A 19,243-nucleotide genomic window follows, 5' to 3' on the forward strand; every position below is an offset into this window, starting at 1 on the left:
TGACCTGTGTTGATGGTCAGCTTGCCACAATATATTTTCTACTTTTTCCTCATGCTTCTTGTCTAGAGTGTCCTTCTTTAAGAGATGCATTTTCAGAGTTTGAAGCCTAAAAGTTATCAAACTCTGGGCACAGGAATTCTGTTTTCTGTCCCATGAAGGTTCTTCATGCTACCAAGCAGAATTAAGACTGAGAAACGCATCAAGCTCACTACTTGCAACAATATACCTTTGTAATCAAGTGCACAATTACTTACTTGGTTGTAAGGCCCATTGAGCCTTACTAGTTATGTATAGGTTTGTGTTGTTACACCAGGGTCCTTTCTAGGGAGGGAGTCCAGGTTGATGCATACTACAAAACAAGATGGTGCTATCCTGAGATAGAGGGCCATACTATTTCAGGGTATAGATAGTGGTAACCTTTTAGTTACCACAAACTTTGCAAGCCATTGTTGAATTTCTTAAATGTTGACTAATAAGTAGTATGTATCATAACCTCCAGCTGTTCCACTTTCTCGGCGAATTCTCCGTTGTCCTTGCTGTTGAAAGTGTCCGACTTTCCCACCCTGTCCTCAACTTACTTCCATTGCTGCAGGTTGAGTTCAACATGCAAAGGCAGTTCATACTCAGTTAACTCAGGAGGAAGGAGAAGATAGGGTTGCAAAGTCTTGGTCTTCCCAGGAGGCATGGGCAAAAGCAAACTGCTGCAGCCAGCTTGTGTTTTCTTTATTATTATTATTATTATTATTATTATTATTATTATTAACCTTTATTTATAATGCGCTGCTTCCTGATGAATAACTTTTTCCATCTCGAACACATTCTTATGTTGCTTTGCCCCATTGTCATGGTTTCGATCTGTGAAATGCAAGAGGACAAACCATAAGATAGATAGATAGATAGATAGATAGATAGATAGATAGATAGATAGATAGATATCCTTGCAAGTGACTGTTGTTTTTCTTAAATAGCACATGTTGACTCATAAGTAGTAAAGAAAATAAGCACATGAGAGAGACAAGTTCTAGCCTGCTCTACTTTCGGCTCTACTTATTTTCCCAGTTACACTGAGTTTTTATGCAAAACACGACATACAAAAATATAAGTACTGGACTTCCCATCCAAAGTGGTGTGAACTGTTTTGCTGCCTCAAGATGCCTTTAAGTCTTTTCCCATCCCTGGCTGCATACAGCTCCAATTTTACTCCCACCAAATTCAGTGGAAGTTATTTCTCAGTAAACCCAAGGCAGGATCGAGCTGCAAAGCTGTAATCCTAAACATATATACTTGGGAGTAAATTCCATTGAAATCAATGGAGCTTTACTTTCACGATAACCTGAATAAGATTGGGGCCATAGGACTCGAAAGCATCCTTTGTGTTCTCAGGGCGCACAGGTGAGATGAGCTACTAAGCTGGGAAACATCAGAGCACTTAATCCTGTTTGCTTTAAATTTTACAGCACAAACCTAGGCTTGATGAAGAAACCAATATATTATTGGAAAGCTGAACTTTACCCTTAGCACCCCCAAAAAAGAAAAAGCTCTAAAAGAGGAAAATGTAAGCTACTGAAGTTCCTCTAGTAAAAGATAACATCTTAGATATGCTCTGCAAAAATGTGGATCAAAAATTGCTTCTTGGGTGGAACTATAGTAACAGGGGAACAGTATGAAATCCCCGTGACAAACGACCTTATCCTCTAATAAAGACCTTCTTAAAAAGGAAAGACGATTATCTGAAAATGGTGGTTCTCTCTCTGTCTTCATGCAGAGCCAAAGCAGGGCCTTTGCCTGCGCTCATTCTGTCGCCGTTTGTCCTCAGGAAAAAGCATTGCCAATGTGGAGGAATCTGTCACTCTGGATAATGGGGGGTTTACAGCCCTGGAGCTCAACAGCCGACACCTCAACGTCAAAAATACTTTCTCCAAGAAGAATGGGACAAGGTAAGGCAGCGCTGGTCAGACATTCAGCCCTTCAGCGTTTGGTACCCAGCCAAACGCAGAGCGGTTTCAGAATGGCTGCAGGAAGGGTCCCTTGGCAAGAAGCAATACATTTGATATGCTTATTTATTCCAACTTCAAACTCATCCCAGGCTGGGCACCAGGAGCATGTCACAATGCATTTAATAACTCAGTCTTTCAAACAAAACAATACAAGATAAGAGCTAGTACCTCCCTCCAAAACAGGGGTGGGCAAAAGGCAGGCTGTGGGCCATATGTGGCCCACCAGACCCAAAAAATTGCCCCTCAAGCCTTTGTTGGCTCTCTCCGCAAAGTGGATAGACCACTAATGCTTTAAATAGCAAATAATACTTGTCATGCCTTGGCACAGACAAGCCTCGGGTTGCTGCGGAGCAAAAGAAACATTGTGCAAATGCTCCCATCCATCCTTCCAACCTCCCCATTCACTCCAGTCCCAGCTTAAAATCAATTACTCTATAAATGGGTGGGTTTTCAAAAATAAAAAAGTGCAGCCCCTGATTAGTTCAAGATGCCCACAGCCCTGCCACATTTACCCACCACTGCTATAAATCCATTGTTCCCTACAGACCTCAGCAGTTTAACCAAGCCTGATCCCCATCCGCCAACATAAACGTAACACATTTTGTGCCAACTTTTATGGTCCCTGCGCCTTTTGTATAGTTACAGGCGAGAACTGGGTTGCTCCCAATTCAGTATCTATCCATCTTTCTGAAATCCTAAAGGAGTCCATTAGCCACATGCCTTTCCTGTCAGGGATACACACTCCTTTTGTGGGCCATTTTCTATCGTTCTACCAATGTGCCATATGATCAATAATATATGGCTATCTCTTACTGGTTATGAGGCCACACCAATCCCAAACAGGAGGGGGATATTTGCACATCACAACATGATTCATAACAATGCACTGAGTTGAAGCTTTTGATTTTTTGCAAAGAAATTCAGAGCACAGTTATATACATGGATCTCTAGGTAAAATAGCCGAACCGCTCAACCACTCGAATAGGAGGACCTCTGGATCTCTGTCGGAAACCGTCTGTGATAAAGGGAATTTTTTGCATGTTTGCTTCTTTCTGCCTTTCACTTTGGATTTGATTGTTTCATAACTTTTCATTGCATTTAACAATTTCTCCCTGTGGAATGATCTTGGATGCCTTCATGTATGTAGATGAGATTCGAGAGCATCAAAAGCACAACAAACCATATGTACAAAACAACAAGCACACAAAATGCCACACAGGTTTTTTCCTAGACATTGAGAGAGACAGTGTCTGTGTTCTCTCTCTGATACAAGGGGAAAAAATGAATACGCTTAACTTTGTTTCCTTTGATGTATTTAGATCTCCTCCTCGCCCAAGCCCTGGAGGCTTGAACTATTCAGATGAGGACATCTGTAACAAGTACAATGGAGCAGTGCTGACAGAAAGCGTCGCCCTCAATGAAAAACCTTTGGATGCTTCGGAATCAGAAGTGAGTTTATAACCCTCTGGTTAGGAGACCCAGATTAGGATGGAACAGCGGGTGGTTGGCTGGGGTTGGTAATCTATATGCAAGTTGCACCAAAGAGAAGGGTTGTAACTGGTGAGTATGGTGCGAGTACTGAGGATAAGCAAGAGAAGAAGAGGTGGATAGCAATATGGAGACAGCTACAGTATGGTAGAGCATTCAGTCACAGTGGGTAACCAACAAGTATCTCTGAAGAAAGGCCATCGATAATTGTGCAACTGGAAGCTGTAGTAATAAAATAACCAAAGACCCCAAGTTACTAGGAAGTGTATGTTGAGGAGAGGCCAGAAAGATTCTCTTGTTGCAGTTGGACAGATTTATGCCTAGCAAACCAACAACAGATTTATGTCTAGCAAGTCACTCCCAAGATATGCCTCACAGTGTCTTCTTTAGCATGGAGCATGGCCCTTTAGCTTATAACAAGCAGCCTGGATGCAATTTATTAAGGAAATCCCACTGAATACTCACAAGAGAAGTTGCGTCCTGCTGACATTTCTTCTTCTGTGGGTGGGATTCTTTTTTTCTGTGGGACTTCCTTGAGATTTATCTTTCCGTTCAGGAAGTCTATAGGTCACCGTTCCTTAGAAAAGATAACATGGTAGATTACTGGAAAATTTGAATGGAATAATAAAACACAGTCCGCATAAAAAATAAAACTGAACAAAACATTAAATATCACAGTGACATTTACAATCCTTGAGAAAGTAAGAAGACTTTTGCTGACAGTTAATAGGTAATGAATTAGGTTCTATTCATTGAATTAGATTCTGTTCTGGGGAGGATGTGCTACAGCCAGAAAATAAACCCACCCCTCCTTATTTTCTGCCCACCTCACTTTCGATGTTGACGGTAAAGGAGGAGGATTTCAGCACATGACCCTGAGATCTTTACAGATTCACATGAAAATAAAGGCTCGATAAGGGCCTAAATACACTAAAGGCACCAGATCCTGTCTGATCTTAGAAGCTAAGAGGGTCAGGGCTGGTTAGTACTTGGATGAGAGACCACCAGTTAATGTAGGTGCAGTAGGCTGTATTTCAGTGGGAGGAACTGGTAAAATCACCTCTGAATATTCCTTGCTTAAGAAAATCCTATGAAATTCATGGGGTCATCATACAACCACAGGAGACCTGAAGATACATACAGAAAGGTACTTGGGACCCAAGTCAAGTAGCAGATGAGTGCTACTTGACATGATGGCCACTCATTTGCTACTTGAAATGGTCCAGATGATGTTGGACCACAACTAAAACCGTCACATTCTTCACCATCAGCCTGTTCATCCAGCCCTCATTTATGGCCTTGTCAGTATCATCCACTTGCCTTGAAATTATTTGGAGAAACCAATTTGTGGGGACATTTCACAGAATCGCTTCAAATTATGGGATCATTGCAACAACATATTGATCAGATCCCTGTTTATCCCCAACTCTTAGACTCTGTAGACTGAAGTCTACAAAAACTCATGCTGCCAATTGCTTTCTTTCAGTTAGTCTCAAAGGTGCCACAAGATCTCTCTACATACTGATCCAACAGCCTAACACGGCTATATCTTTGAATTGTTAACTTCACCTTTACTTTTGTTTCACGCAGAAAATGGAAAACTGCTTTCTAACTATGATCAGCAGATTGCATTAACAAGAACATAGCTCACCAGCCAATTCATTCTTTAAAAGTACCTTTGCTCTGGGGGTTTTTAACAGCCGTGGGCCTTCTGCAGCCATGTAAATGGTCTGCTTCTGTGGGCTTTCTCTCTGTCCGCTTCTGCCATCTCCCTCCCCTTTCCATCCCATTAGAGCATTGCATTAACAGCGCAAATTACACCAGGCCTTTCTTACTGCCAGGTGTGGCAGCTTCATCGCAGTCTCCTCTTCACTCTTGACTTCAATCCATTTTCCTGTGCAGCACCGTATTCTCTTGAAAGCCTCAGGTTGCCAAGTCTCAGCGACCCCCTCCCCTCCAGACACAATGCATGTTTTTATCTCTGAATCTGAAATGCCATGGTGTGTAAAGCAAATACAATCAATCAAAGTGAATGCCAGAGACATGTTGATTAAGTACTGGCCGCTTTGATCTCCCCCCGGTGTAACATTTTTTGGCCCATAGCTCTTGGAAAGAAAGCTTTGACAGTTCAGGACATTGCCCAGTCCCTGTGACCTGGTCTCAGGGGGAGATTTCGCCTGAAAGGCACTGCATGCCACAGGATGACTCAGATTTAACACAGGACCCATGGTTTCCCTGATTATTCTTTTACTCTTACAATAGGCAGGAGAGCCATTCTTGTTTATTAACCACGATCCTTCACTCTTGGGTCTAAGAATGCCACAGAGTTTATTTTAAGCCCAGCCTCTGCACCAATTTAGATTTATTTCCTCAAGTATTATGCAGAAATTGGGAGCATATTACATGCCCTCCAACTGGCCTGATTTGACAGGGACAGTCCTGATTAATCCTCTGGCATCACACTTTCTTCAGCTCCTTTTACACTGTTCCAGTTTATCTCTCCTCCTCCCACTTTCCCCCTTTGTTCTCAGCTTACTTCAGTTGCTGCAAACCAAGTGCAAAGTGCAAAGGTAGTTTGCACTCAGCTCAGGAAGTGGAGAGGAAAAAGAGATGGGTGAATCTTGCCCTTCTCAGTAGACTCAGGTGAAAGGAAACCACTGCAGCCACACTCCTAGCTTATGTGTTCTTCCCTATTAATAATGTCTGCTATCTTGACCATACACTGATGTTGCTTGGCCACACAAACCCTGGTTTTCATCTATGAAATGTTAGAGGGTATCCAGTATCCAGTGTGGTGTGGTGGTTTGAGCATTGGACTACAACTCTGAAGACCAGGGTTTGAATCCCAGTTCAGGCATGGAAATCCACTGGGGCAAGTCACGCTCCTTCAGCCTCAGAGGAAAGCAATGGCAAGCCCTGTCTGAGCAAAGCTTAGCAAGAAAACCTCTGATAGGTTCACCATAGGATTGCCGTACATTGGAAACTACTTGAAGGGTACACAACAACAACATTACACGACACATATTGAGCCTGTTCCCAGTAATTGGAGGCCTTGAAAGGTGTTTACTCACCCCTTCTCTTTCACCTGTAAACTTCAAGAAGAGAGATCGCCAGTTGTCATGCTGAGTTTTCCCTTGCTATCTCTCACTCAGGGAATCTTCCCTAGCAGTTAGAAAGAGGAAAAACAGGGATAATCAGCCACTGCAAGCATTTCAGCCCCTTCCAGCTTTTTCTTTGCTTTTAGAGAACATCCAACATTGTGAGAAGATTAAGCCAAGCTGCTTTATGCATGGCAGATGTCTCAAGTAGCTGGCTAGACTCTGAGTTTCAGAGGACTAGTACCTTTTCTCAAATGACATGGCTCACATATTAAGGCAGGTTTTCACCATTTCACAACAACCCAAAAATGACTGAATATATCCCAAGGGTGGCATACTCTGAGAGCTAAGATGAGAAGTGTCTGAGTATTACGAAGAAGGCATATCAATCCAGTGTTAATCCAGAAAGCTGAGAGCACAGCACTTGGAGAGGTTCAGACAATAAGTTCCCCCAAGTAGTCTTATCTAAATACAGTCCCAAAGTAAAAGTCCTGAAGAGACTGAAAAGGAGGCATCCCAAGTTATGCACCCTAAGACTAGTACATAATCCCTGAAGTATTAATGTGGGCAGTGACAAAGCATAGAGTGCATTAAGGCTTAGCAAGGTGAGTACAGTGATGACTAATGAGAGACAAAAGCTGGCATCCTATTCAGTAACTCCAGCGTCATAAACCTGACTTGCAACACTGAATTATTCCGGTTCGTGATTATGGTCATTATACAATCACAACAACCAAAAGTTCTAAAATTGAAACCTTACAGCCATATGAACACAGCTAGTTCTTCTAAGACACTGGAGAGTGGGGCTACAGAGTAACAACATACCTAATAGATTTTTGTGAGTTTTTGGGGTTATGTGGCCATGTCCTAGAAGAGTTTATTCCTGACATTTCACCCGCATCTGTGGCTGGCATCTGTGGCTTCATTTCTCAGAAAATGCCAGCCACAGATGCTGGCGAAACGTCAAGAATAAACTCTTCTAGAACATAGCCACATAGCCCCCCCCCCAAAAAAAAACCCCACACAAATCTGTGGATGTTGGCTATGAAAGCCTTCGACTTGAACATACCCGGCCATGCTGAGCCAGGCAGCTGCAGTAGGATTTGGACAGCATCCTATAGGGATCTCTGCAGCTGCCTGGCTCAGCATGCCCCATGACTAAGGATAGGTCTGAGTACGTCATTACTAAGCCCCTGTGAGGCTTCAAGTCTAGGCTTTTGGATAGGACACACTGGAGCTACATCTCTGCAGCTATGCCTCCCAATGCAGAATCTCAGCCACAAATTTGTAAGATAAAAAAACGACCCCAGAAAGTCCTTTTGTATACAAGGAAATGTTGGACATATGGAGAGAAAACCTTTGGGAGAAAGTGCATTGCCATGACCCTTCATATCCTTCCATGTTTGTCGTAAGGATCACTCCTAGCTTTCTCTCCAGCCTCCCAGATGTTGCCCAACATCTGTCCAAGCATAATCCATGCAAAGATTAAAACAGAAGAAATGAGAATAAAGGGGCTTCAGAAAGGGCTCGGGGAATTCAGCATCCTATCAGGCATGTGCCCCTTTCTGCAATGAAAAGCTGCCTGCATAGAATGTGCTGCAATGTTTGTCCATCTTTTATTTTATTTTCACATGCTTTCCCTGCTGAGATTTGGAACCAGAGGGTCAGTACAAGGTACAAGGTAATAGGTGAGCTTTAGACAGTGAATTTGGGAGAGAAGGGACTGTCTGTGGTGAACTGTATCACTGCTACTGAAATCCTGACCAAAACGTACCTTGACTAACAGGAAGGAAAAAGCAACAGACCCCAAGATATCATTAGCTTGACTCTTTAGCACCAGAAAGATCCAGCATCAGGGACAGAGAGGAAGATAACAGTTTGTTATTTTCCGCCAAGGCTCACTCTTTCTCTCCATTACCATCCTTTCGCCTCGCAATAATTACCTTGGGCATCTTGCTGCTGTCGGTTGCCCTCTGACCAACCTGCAGGGGAGGCAGCCTTCCTTGTTGTGCCATCTCCAGCCGTTCCTTGTGATGCACACATTATCTTGAGATTACACTCGCTGTGGCTCCGCCGTTTCCTCTGTGACAACCTGGAATTAAACCTGCCATTAGCAGAGCGTGCTGGGCATAAATATGAATTTTGCTCGGCCGCTTTTTGTTATTCATGTCAGGAGTTCCGCATGCCGCTTCCTGATAGTGCATAATGACCATCTCCTGCCTGAGGCGACTTCTTGCATGCCGACGCAATAGAGGCAGAGGTCACTGGAGTCTATCTATTCTCTTGTTAAACTCTTTTCTTGCCCTTCATGTCAAAGTCTACAGAACCCCAGGATCCAGAAGACCTGCTCGGCCATTGAAAGCAATTGGTTGACCTTGCCTAAGTCACACTCTTTCTCAGCCTCAAAGGAAGGCAAGCCCCTCTGAGCAAGTCATTCCAACAAACCCCATGATAGGGTTGCATTAGGGTCACCATAAATCAGAGATGACTTGAAGATACACAACAACAATGGCAATAAAACAACATCAACCTGCTTTTCAGTGACAGATCAAGGATAATTTTTTTTATGCAGGTAGCTATGTAGAATTGTGACGTTTGTGTGCAGTGCCATTGGATTGCGCTGTTGGTAGCATAGTGCCACTGTGTTGTGATGTCCTCAATGCAGTGCCACTGGATTGAGGGGTCAGTAGTGCAATGCTACTGTGTTGAGGTGTCCGAAGTGCAGTGCCACTGTCTTGAGGTCTCTGTAATATGGTGCCACTTTATTGCAGGCTCTGCAGTACAGTGCTGTTGCATTGTGACATCGGTACTTACAATAGAGACAGTCTTCCTAGCATTTAAGTGAAGTCTCTTTTCATATAATTTGAACTCAGTGGTTCGTGTTCTAGTCTCTGGAGCAGCAAAATACAAGCTAGCTCCATCTAGTTCACACAAAAGTCGGTGGAGAAAGTAAGTGTTAAGCATTCCACTCCGGGCATCCATTTGGCAACCTGCTTTCACCTCCAAATCCCTCTCCCCAGTGTATTTGAATATTAGTGCTGCAAACTAGGGGTTGGGAACCCGTCTTTGCTGAAGCAAACATATATAAGTTTGCTCTGAACCCACCTCCTGTGGCCCTGTCAAAGAAGTCGCGCTGCTGTTAAGCCACATTCTTGATAGTCTGGAAAATTTGGATGCCCTCCAATATAAATAAGGAATGTTAATGAGGTTCAGTCACTCACATAAATAATGTTTATTTCCATCAGCTAGAAAAAGCAAACGCTGGGCAAGAGGGAGGTTGAAAAAGATCCACTTAATATGATTACCAAAAGCTGTCTGTTATTGCGCTGCCATGTGTTTGCCCTGTTGAAAATATACACACAGCACGACAACATTGATGCCAACACAGCACATGCCGAGCCTTTTGGGAGCCAGTTTCAGCCAAGTAGGAACAGTTGCCCCTCCATGGACATTGTAATGGAAAAACCACCAAGAGTCTCACGTCTTTCAAAACTATCAGGTTTCAGAGACACCACAAAATCCTGGTTTGTGTCAAAACACATACACACAGTTTAGAATTGAACAAATCCAGGAAGAGGAGGCCAGATTAGGAAAGGAAAAAGGGGTGAGCGATTGGGGAAATGGCAGCTTATGATGGATGAGGAACACAAAGATGTCTAGCGTTATTTCAACTGCAGTCTTGGGAAAGAACTTGAATCGTTTCTTCTTATCATTAGTTCTAAATAAATGCACACATTTCCCTGTCTCCAGCCATTAAAAAAGAAAGAAATTTGACAGCCACAACTATTTCTTTTTTAAAAGATAATAAATTCCCTGCAATGCCAGCCTTAAACTAAACTAGCCGACTGGTCCCTAATTTGTCCCCCAATTGCATTTTGTTTCTCTCGTCGTTCCAATAAAAGCAACTTTCAAATTGCCGAGCGTTTGCTCTTACTTTTGTGGCTTCGCAGGCATCGGCGCACCTTTGCTTGTCAATTCCTCCTCCAGCCGTCTGCCCAATCCAATGCGGCTGCTGTTGCCTCAGCAACTGGCCTGCCGTTGCGGGGAAAAGAAGCCTGTCGCACGGCGGAGAAGAAAACAGCCCTGCAGCATTTCCATTTAGTCAATAGGGTTGCATCATTAAAAATAATATGGCCACTCTAAAACATCATCCAGTCGCAGGAACAATTTGTCTAATCGTGGGGACAGTAAGTGGAATAAAACTTCAAGCGTTCCTGCCTTAGTTTCACTGGGATCGTCATTCCCAGAATCTGTTTTGTTCCAGTTGGTACACTGGGCAATTGCTAACCCATCCGCTATATATTTCAATGTTTGCATGCCTCGGGAAAGAAGGCTATAGAGATCTTGCCATGCTCAACTCATGCCTAGCATCTGCTATTCATACCTTGGTGTGCTTTACCTCTTGCATTTGTTGCTGGCTCTAGCAGACAAAATCCTCTCTCCTGACACCCATCTGCCTTACTGTTTCTGACTCTTAAACACAATGTAGACTCACATATACTTTCTCCCCTTCAAATATATATCCTGATCTTTCTAACACCAGGGGACCCATAGTGATGATCATATATTAAGTGGTAAAGGCCTATGTTTAAAAGGGAAGTAAGCTTTAGTACTGGGATTGTTAGAGTGAAAACCAGAGGGTTTTCTTTAATGGTTGTGTAGAAGAGGGAATTTCAGCAAATGTTCACTCTTACCTAGTTGCACAACAAGCAGTATCTGCTGCAATTCCCTCTTCTACACAACTATTAACGGTTCTAGTTTTCACTCTGGCAACCCTTTACTATACACACACACACACACACACACACACACACACGGAGAGAGAGAGAGATTGCTGACAACCAGAACCTCTGAAGGCACTTGTGAATCTGAAAGATGAGGAAATCTAGCCACCTGAAAATTGCAATAATCACTACCTAGTCTGTGTGATCCCATTGCTTAAAGATGCATTAGAGCACTACCATCCAAAATCATCAATTCCAATAGCTTCTTTCTCATTTTGAGAATGTCATCTCCCTACTTTTTTATCTGCTTCCCTATTTAGGCTTAGCTGAAATCAATACTAGACTGATGACCTACTGAGTTTTACTAGCTTCCTTATTTTTGTGAATGCGTTGACCCAGTTCCTGCATCCAACACAATTATGATGGTGGAGTTCCACCATTGTAGCTATATCAAATGATACACTCACACACACACATCAAATCTACCTTTTCAACCTGGCAATGGGCTGACCAAAGGGTTTCCAAGGCACTGCAGACTGAAGTGCTAGGAAGTGCCATTTGCAGTTCTCTCCTAGTCGTGAGGCCAATAGGGAATTATAACAAGGATCCTACCTCTGACTGTCACACTGGAGATTGTTGGTGGAAGGAGTGGAGAACAGAACCCCATTCCTTGCAGTAGCAGCTGCTTGACAAATGAAGATGGGAGGATTTTCACAGTCCTTAGATGTTCCCTAAACTATTGCACATGTAGGAGTCGTACACACAAACCAGTCATGAAAGTGTAACTCCGTGCAGTCAGAACTGTGATCATGAATACTAGCCATACAAAATGATAACGGTAGCACAACTCTTTGAACCCGACTCTGCCATAGGATTAAAATCAGTCCAAGCCCTGCCTAAATAAAAAGGTCTAAACCTGCTGCAGAGAGAGAGCAAGGAGAGGGTTGACTGAACCTCTTATAGGAGCGTTTTCCATAGTCTATAGTAGTGATTCCCAAACTCTGGTCCTCCAGATGCTTTGGACCTCAGCTCCCATAAACCTCAGCTATCTTGGCCAATGGTCTGGGTTTGTGGGAACTGGAAAGCCAAAGTTTGGGCCTCAGTGGACTAGGGGCAACTACTGAGAAAGGCTCAATGGACAAGTGGGTGAATATCTATCCAGTGGTGTGTTCCCCCCCCACACACACACACACACAAATCCACCTCTTTCTCTCAAACTGCAGGCGACTGATTCAGACTATGAGGACGAGCTGCCCAAGCACTCTTTTGTCAACCATTACATGAGCGACCCCACATACTACAACTCCTGGAAACGGCAGCAAAAGGGCACCAAGCCCCCGACGCCCTACAGGTATGAGGAGTGTGTCACAAGCGAGGCCGAACCTTACTTCCAGACTGTCATCACAACACAGAGCTCAGGCGGGGTGTACACCCCGACAGGACAGCCTGCCCCAGGCTCTCGGACTCCAGTGACAGGCTTCTCCTCCTTCGTCTGACGCCGGGGCAAAGGAACCAGCGCTACCAAGGCTCAGCAGCTTGCCAAACCTGGAGACCGCCGCCACCCAACCGGAGGACTGTGTGCTTGAGAGGTGCAGTGAAAACTGTGGGGTACATTTCTCTTTATCAGGGTAGAATGGATGTAAATGTGAATGTTTCGTTTTCTTTTCCAAGACAATCAACTCTTTACGACGCGGAGCCAACCTAGCCGAACTTGCTTTGGTTTCATTTTTCTAAGAAAAAGAAAACCCACAAAAACTGATAATTTTAACCACTTTGGAATATAATTTAAGGGGAATTTTTTAAAAAAATACAAATAAAAATGTTGCTTTTGTAATGCTGCTTTGGGAAGCAGCTTGCTACGGGTTGGGCGTTTTTTCCTTTCCCTTTTCCCAAAGCCAAGGAGATGAATTCAGTTCTTGTGGATTGGGTTGCACTGTTGTGATGTAACTGAAGGTGAATCCATACTGTTCCCCCAAATGCTCTCCTTTTCTCCTATCAACCAGGTTAATTTGGAAACACAAGAGAGAGAAAGGGTTCTAAGAACAGTTCTCTCCCTGCATTTCTCTCTCTCTCCTGGTTGTTTCTGCCTTCGAAGCACCAGCCGAATCACTTTGTCTCAATATCGTGTCTCTTGCAGTGCCTCCAAGGTTCACTCCTGGAAGTGTTTGATCAACTGTCTCTTATTTTCATTTCTATTCTGTTCCAAGCGAGCTTGTTGTGTTCCACAAAATATTGCCCTCCCCAAGGTTTCGCTGTTAGATGAGTCAGTGTGAAAGCAGCATCAGACGAAACATCTGAGGAAGGATGCTGATGAGGTTTCAATGTTGCTCTTCTCGTGGGTCTGATTCCTCCTCCGTCGACTGCATGTGCCAATGTCCATTTTAAATCAAGAAAGGGGGGGAAGAGGTTCCTTTGAATGAAAATGTGGTGTTCATGAACTGATAAGGAGAACGCACTAGTGGAACAACACTTCTGTCATGTTCAAAGGTGTCCTTCCATGCCAAGGAAAGCAACCCCACTTCTCCTTATCCGCTGCCTCAGTGGGATACTGGTCTGCAGCTCTCTTTTAAAAACAAGTACATGTTGACACCAGATTTGTTTGATTTTTTTTTAAAAGATGTATATTTTTAATGATTTTTTTTAAATACAAAGACACATCATACTCTACCGGGTGATCTCTTTTTGCTATCCATAGGTGCTTTTTCATGACTGCTCAAGATACTTATGTGATAGACGCTGGCATAGATATGAATGAAACACAAGCAGTTTCTGAAACCACAGGGTTACAGATTACAGATTCCCCACCCAGTACTTAGAGCTTTGTCCCTAGGAAAGGCTGTTTTGTTCTTCTCTCTGTTGTAGGCTGCCTTGTCTTTGACCCACAAGGATGGAGCCAGCTCCTTTTTGCCAAGGCCCATTGTGTTTAACGCTGGGTTGTATATTGGAAAAGAGGATGCTGATTCCCATCAGGCTTAGCAGGAGCCACATGACACAGCCATCTTGAAACAGAAAAGGCTATTGTCAATAAATTGGGTCTCTTCCAAACAAGTATTCCGCTGATCTCTGAAGTTTGCCTGTGAACATCATCTCTGGGCCTCCATCGGTACCCACAACAGAAGTGTAGAACAGCAGTGCTGTTATACTGTTCTTGTTCCTTTTCAGTGCTTTCCATTGCAAGGTCGCTGGGTCATTCCCATCTGTGTCCATTCGGAAAGGATAAGGAGATGCATTGGCAAGCCTTGTTAGCATGGCTTCTCCTTCTTTCACTGCTGTTCCTCCCTCTGCCCTGAGATTAATCTGTGGCAAGCAAAAACGTATGCTTTGCTAAACATTTGAATGGATCAAGTGTTCTTTTCACTGCAGATACACAGATTGGTAAGTCAACACATTAATCTTCTGTTCAGTAGGGTATGAAGCATCCATTAGTATCTCCTGGAGAAAAGTCCCAGTGCAGTATCTCATACGGTAGGAACAAAGGAGTGCTTGCTTGACCTGCTTTCCACCAAAACAAACGAAAAACTGCACCGAGTGGTAATTTCAATGGAAAAAATAGGCAAACAGCCTCGATTTCTGTAATGCTCATATCGCTAGATGTCACAACGTCTGAGTTTCACTTCATGAGGCCTGTGCACAAAACCTAAAATAGAAACTTGCAGGAATTCAGAAGTGCCAGATTCAGAATTAATTTTCTCTTTAAAGTGTTGCAAGTTTACTTCTCAGACTGCAGAGTTGGTTGTCTAAGTCATTTCAAAATTAAATACCCAACATCCGCAAGTGTGATACCTCTGCCACTGAAGGTAAAAACTCTTAAAGTTAAGATTCTTCTCTGTGGGTTCAATGAGATCTTTGTGCAAAGAGGCAAGTGCTACAGAAAGACATCACTCAAAGAGAGAGTTGTTATTGTTGTTGTTTCCATCCAGTTGCTGGTTCAATGCCTTCTAACCTGGGAGGCTCATCTTCCAGCACTATCTCTTGGTTCATTTTGTGTTGTCTCATCATAGGGTTTTCAGGATAAAATGCTGCAAGAGCGGATTCCCATTGCCTTCCTCTGCACAGTACTAACTCCTTTAGAGTTAGCAATGGTGCCACTGCCATTTTCTCTGAGAGAGTCTCCCACTACAGTTATCCCGCAACAAAAGACCTGGCTGATGCGGAAGACCTAACAGGAGCAGTGCTACCAGTACTACAGGCTCTTATTTCATAGACGCACACAATCCCACCACCACCATGGAAAAGTCCTACCAAGTTGAGAAAAGAGAGGGTGGCCTCAGCTAAATAAAAGTGACAAGGTGGAACTTGATGCAACATGTAAAAACAATGGGTGAATCTGTGGTCTTTGTCGGCACATGAGCCAGTGTCCAAAGCATGAGGGATATTGCTTTTGAAATTCACATTCTGTATCTTGGGAAGGATGGAAACCCATGGCCCTCCAGAGGTTATTGAACTGCAGCGCTGAGTCTTTCTCATTGCTGGTCATGCTGACTAGAGCTGATGGGCGTCACAGATCAACAACATCTGGAGAGCCAAAACATTCCAACATCTGCAACTGAATCTACATGAGGGCTGTATCCAAACTCCGCTGCATAGAATTCCTGCTTTGGTTTGACCCCTTTGCTGCCACACACACTTGTTTTAAGCGAAAATGAAATCAATTTGTAAAGTCACACAGGATCCCCTATTATATAGCTACATCGGTGCAAGGAGGTGTTTCGACTGTGTGCAATAACATTTGGTTTGTGTCCAGCCTCACAACCGCAACAGCTGTGGGATTTTTTTCTATTCCTGCCATGCATGTGCGCATGCACTTAATCAAATAGCCATTGTTTCCCTGCTGCAAACCTATGTTTCTATAATATGAAGCCAGTAGAGCAGGGGAGGTGAAATGCCACCCTGCAAATATGCGCAACAGTATGTACAAGGAGGTCTGCATACAAATCCAAAACAGATGACACCACCTTTTCTGGACAGTGATACAAGGGACCTACTGTCCTATAGTAAAAATGATCAGGTGACCAAAGTGACCACTGACCAAGCCTGATCCCAGCCTCCTCCACCACCACCCTCACATCCCAATTCCATCACAATCCCAATTCGGGGGTCAAACCACCCATATTAAAAAACTGGTTCTCCCCTAAAGCAGCAGAGTAAACCAGAGACTTTTTTATATTACCTTAAAGCCCTCGGGCATCGAAAGTAAGTGTTTTCACATCGGAATGAGAGAAACTGCATTGTGGAGCCTGCGTAGGTTCAGCCTGGAAGGGAATAATGCAAAACTTCAATATATTTGGCACTTTCTTCCTCTATTATTCAGCACATATATTAGAAGAAATTGTATACACTTGTTTATACAATGCATTCCCCCTTGAAATCCTATTACAATTTAGAGATACCAGTCCTGTAATTGTATTGGTTTAGTAGTGTGAGTTGGTTGAAAGAGCCCAACTTCCTTTGGAGTCAGATGCAAAATAATGCAGATGTTTCTATAATGCAAAGCCAGGCATCTTTCTCTGAAGATGCCAGCCACAGATGCCGGCGAAAGGTCAGGAAGAAACTCTTCTAGAACATAGCAACATAGCTTGGAAACCCCACCAAAAAATGATGGATGTCGGCCATGAAAGCCTTCGACTTCACCTGAGCAAGTGGATTGAACTTCCATGCAGAATTACTCTTTCTCCGTGTCACCAGATAGATAAGTCTCCATTTTATCTCCTAGCAATGGCTAGCAATGTGCCACTTGAAGCTTAAAAGCACCCATAATAATAATGGCTAGGTCCTGTCATTTGACTTTAGCTTCTGGCCTTGATGTATACTATTCCTGAATACTGAGGTCCTATTGAGCTATAAAGACCAAACTATTGACAGGGCTGTCATTCCCTTACTTCCAGGAGCCAACAGTATAGTTTATGGAGCCCAGACATGACCATCTATGTACAAAGAGATTGCACCAAGAAACCCACTCTGCACCCTGAAACTTACAGACATTAACATCTATAACAACAGAACTTTTGGGGTTTTCTAAGGAGGATTTATTCAAAGCAAATATGCCTTTACCCTCCTAAGACTAAGAGTTGCCCATGGTGGGTTTCCATGCTTCAGTAGTGATTCAGACCCTGTTACCCAGAATCATAGCCCAATGCACATACCGCTACACCATGCTGGTTCCCAAAATGCGTTTCCTGGTTCCATTTCTCAATAGAGTTATTTTGGAGAAAGGGTTACACCAATGTGGCCATTCAGCAGAAGAGATGCAAAAACTAGCGCTCCAGTCGGATGGCTTCTCCCAATGCTTCTTTAGATAAATAGCTGAGGAAGAATGATGCATAAAAGTAAATGGACATTTAACCACCACTGTCCCTGTAAACCAGCACTTATAATGGAAATGGCTGCTCCTCTTTTCGGAGAGAGTTTTCCAAAAGTAAGGGCTATTGGCTTTATGAAACGCTCCCTCCTTCCATTTGCCTTTCAAATGGAAGTTATCAAGGGTGATTCTTTTAAGACTTGATGACACTAACCGAGTAATTCCTGCTCTCCCAATCCCCATCTATCTCTGTAATCGTGTTGTTATTGGCTGCGTTTAGTCCCTTACAACTGAATCTGGAGAGGTTGGCCAATTGAAAGACAGACAGCAGGATATCCTCCAGACACAGAAACTGAATTATTCCTTCCTCCCCTCATTTTCATATATCAGAGACTTGACAAGGCTGGGCATTGATATCCAGTAGCTCTAACAATAGGATTAATCGCAAAGGTTTTTATTATTATTATTTATCAGACCTGGATCAGAGATTACTGGTTCTGTCAAGAACATTTCCCTCTGTAACTAAAAACCTTAAGAATCATAATTTTGGTGGAATCAAGCCCAGATAAAAGTCATGCACCTTCTGTGGTCGAATTCAAAGATGGAGCCATGTTAGTTTGTAGAATCAGTATGTGGAGGGATCTTGTAGCACCTTTGAGACTAAGGGCCTGAACAGAGAGGCCAAAATAATGCTGCTTCGGGTCACTTTGGAGGTATGCTGTTTAAATGATGCATACGTCCAGAAGCTGCGCCAATTCCATGTTCCAGACCTAAGGACTAGAGCGCAGTTTTGGCACAGCTTTTGGCCTCTTAAACAGCATACCTCCAAAGTGACCCAAAGCAGCTTTATTTTGGCCTCTGTTCAGGCCCTTACTGAAAGAAAGAAATTGGCAGCATCAGCTTTCCTAGACTTCAGTCTACTTCCTCAGATCTGACATGGGGATGATGAGACAAAATGGCTTGATGGAGCAGATGAGGCAGCTGTCGGAAGAAGTGGGGAGGGTGAACGAGAAGTGTTGTCATTTCAATACAATGAGGGTTAAGAATATTTCTAGTAGCAATGTAGCAGCAGTATTTAAAATGGGAGTCATATCGGTGGTTTGAAGTAACCAGAAAATAGATCTTCTCTTATTTTCCAAAGGATGGTAACCCTAGGATATTCCATCTGCCCTCAAGGTTCTGCTTCCCAACAGACTGCCTGTTTCTACCATGCGCCGTGCGTTCATTCTCTCCACAGACACCGGCACATTTCCCCCAGGCAACCTCTGTTAATTTGACACCTCTGCTGTGAGCACTGCACTCCAAACAGCAAAAACCCTGGACTCCCGATGCATTGCTGAGGAAGGAACAGCAGAGGGCATTGCTTTGCTTCCACCATTTAATAGACTGTACATTGCCAGACTCCTCTCCCCAGCCATTTGGAAACACTTTGCAGAATAAATGATGAAAACGATGGTTCGGGGGAGGAAGGTGGTGATGGTCGATGCAAGGCACAGAGTGGTTTGTACTAATAGAACCATAATCTGCTCGGCAGTCTCCGCTCTCGGAAGGAAGAGATCCGAGGGCGAGTTTATAAACTCCGTAGTTTTTGCTAGACTGTGCTGCGTTCGGAGGCAGGCGCAGGAATCGGAAACTTGG

At 43.5% G+C, this 19,243-nt stretch overlaps 1 protein-coding gene and 1 long non-coding RNA gene across 7 annotated transcripts in view; one reads left to right on the forward strand and one right to left on the reverse strand.

Moving 5' to 3' along the window:
* The window catches only part of SDK1 (sidekick cell adhesion molecule 1), a 455,695-nt gene extending 441,726 nt beyond the window's left edge, over positions 1-13,969 (forward strand). For 5 of the 6 annotated variants that reach the window (XM_042438052.1, XM_042438054.1, XM_042438055.1 and 2 more), the window contains 3 exons: positions 1,766-1,937; positions 3,317-3,446; positions 12,531-13,969. In XM_042438052.1, coding sequence (XP_042293986.1) covers positions 1,766-1,937; positions 3,317-3,446; positions 12,531-12,803 — 575 coding nt within the window. In that variant the 3' untranslated portion in view covers positions 12,804-13,969. The remainder of the gene's footprint in view (positions 1-1,765; positions 1,938-3,316; positions 3,447-12,530) is intronic. The other variant, XM_042438056.1, reaches the window with a different exon arrangement.
* Positions 3,671-19,243, reverse strand: part of LOC121914553 — a 20,984-nt gene continuing 5,411 nt past the window's right edge. The window contains exons 2-6 of the long non-coding RNA XR_006100545.1: positions 17,451-17,610; positions 16,478-16,559; positions 8,527-8,675; positions 6,557-6,647; positions 3,671-4,062 (exon numbers count right to left, since the gene is read on the reverse strand). This is a non-coding gene — a long non-coding RNA (uncharacterized LOC121914553). The remainder of the gene's footprint in view (positions 4,063-6,556; positions 6,648-8,526; positions 8,676-16,477; positions 16,560-17,450; positions 17,611-19,243) is intronic.

The sequence above is a fragment of the Sceloporus undulatus genome, chromosome 8 (genome assembly GCF_019175285.1).
Source record: "Sceloporus undulatus isolate JIND9_A2432 ecotype Alabama chromosome 8, SceUnd_v1.1, whole genome shotgun sequence".
Taxonomy (NCBI): domain Eukaryota; kingdom Metazoa; phylum Chordata; class Lepidosauria; order Squamata; family Phrynosomatidae; genus Sceloporus; species Sceloporus undulatus.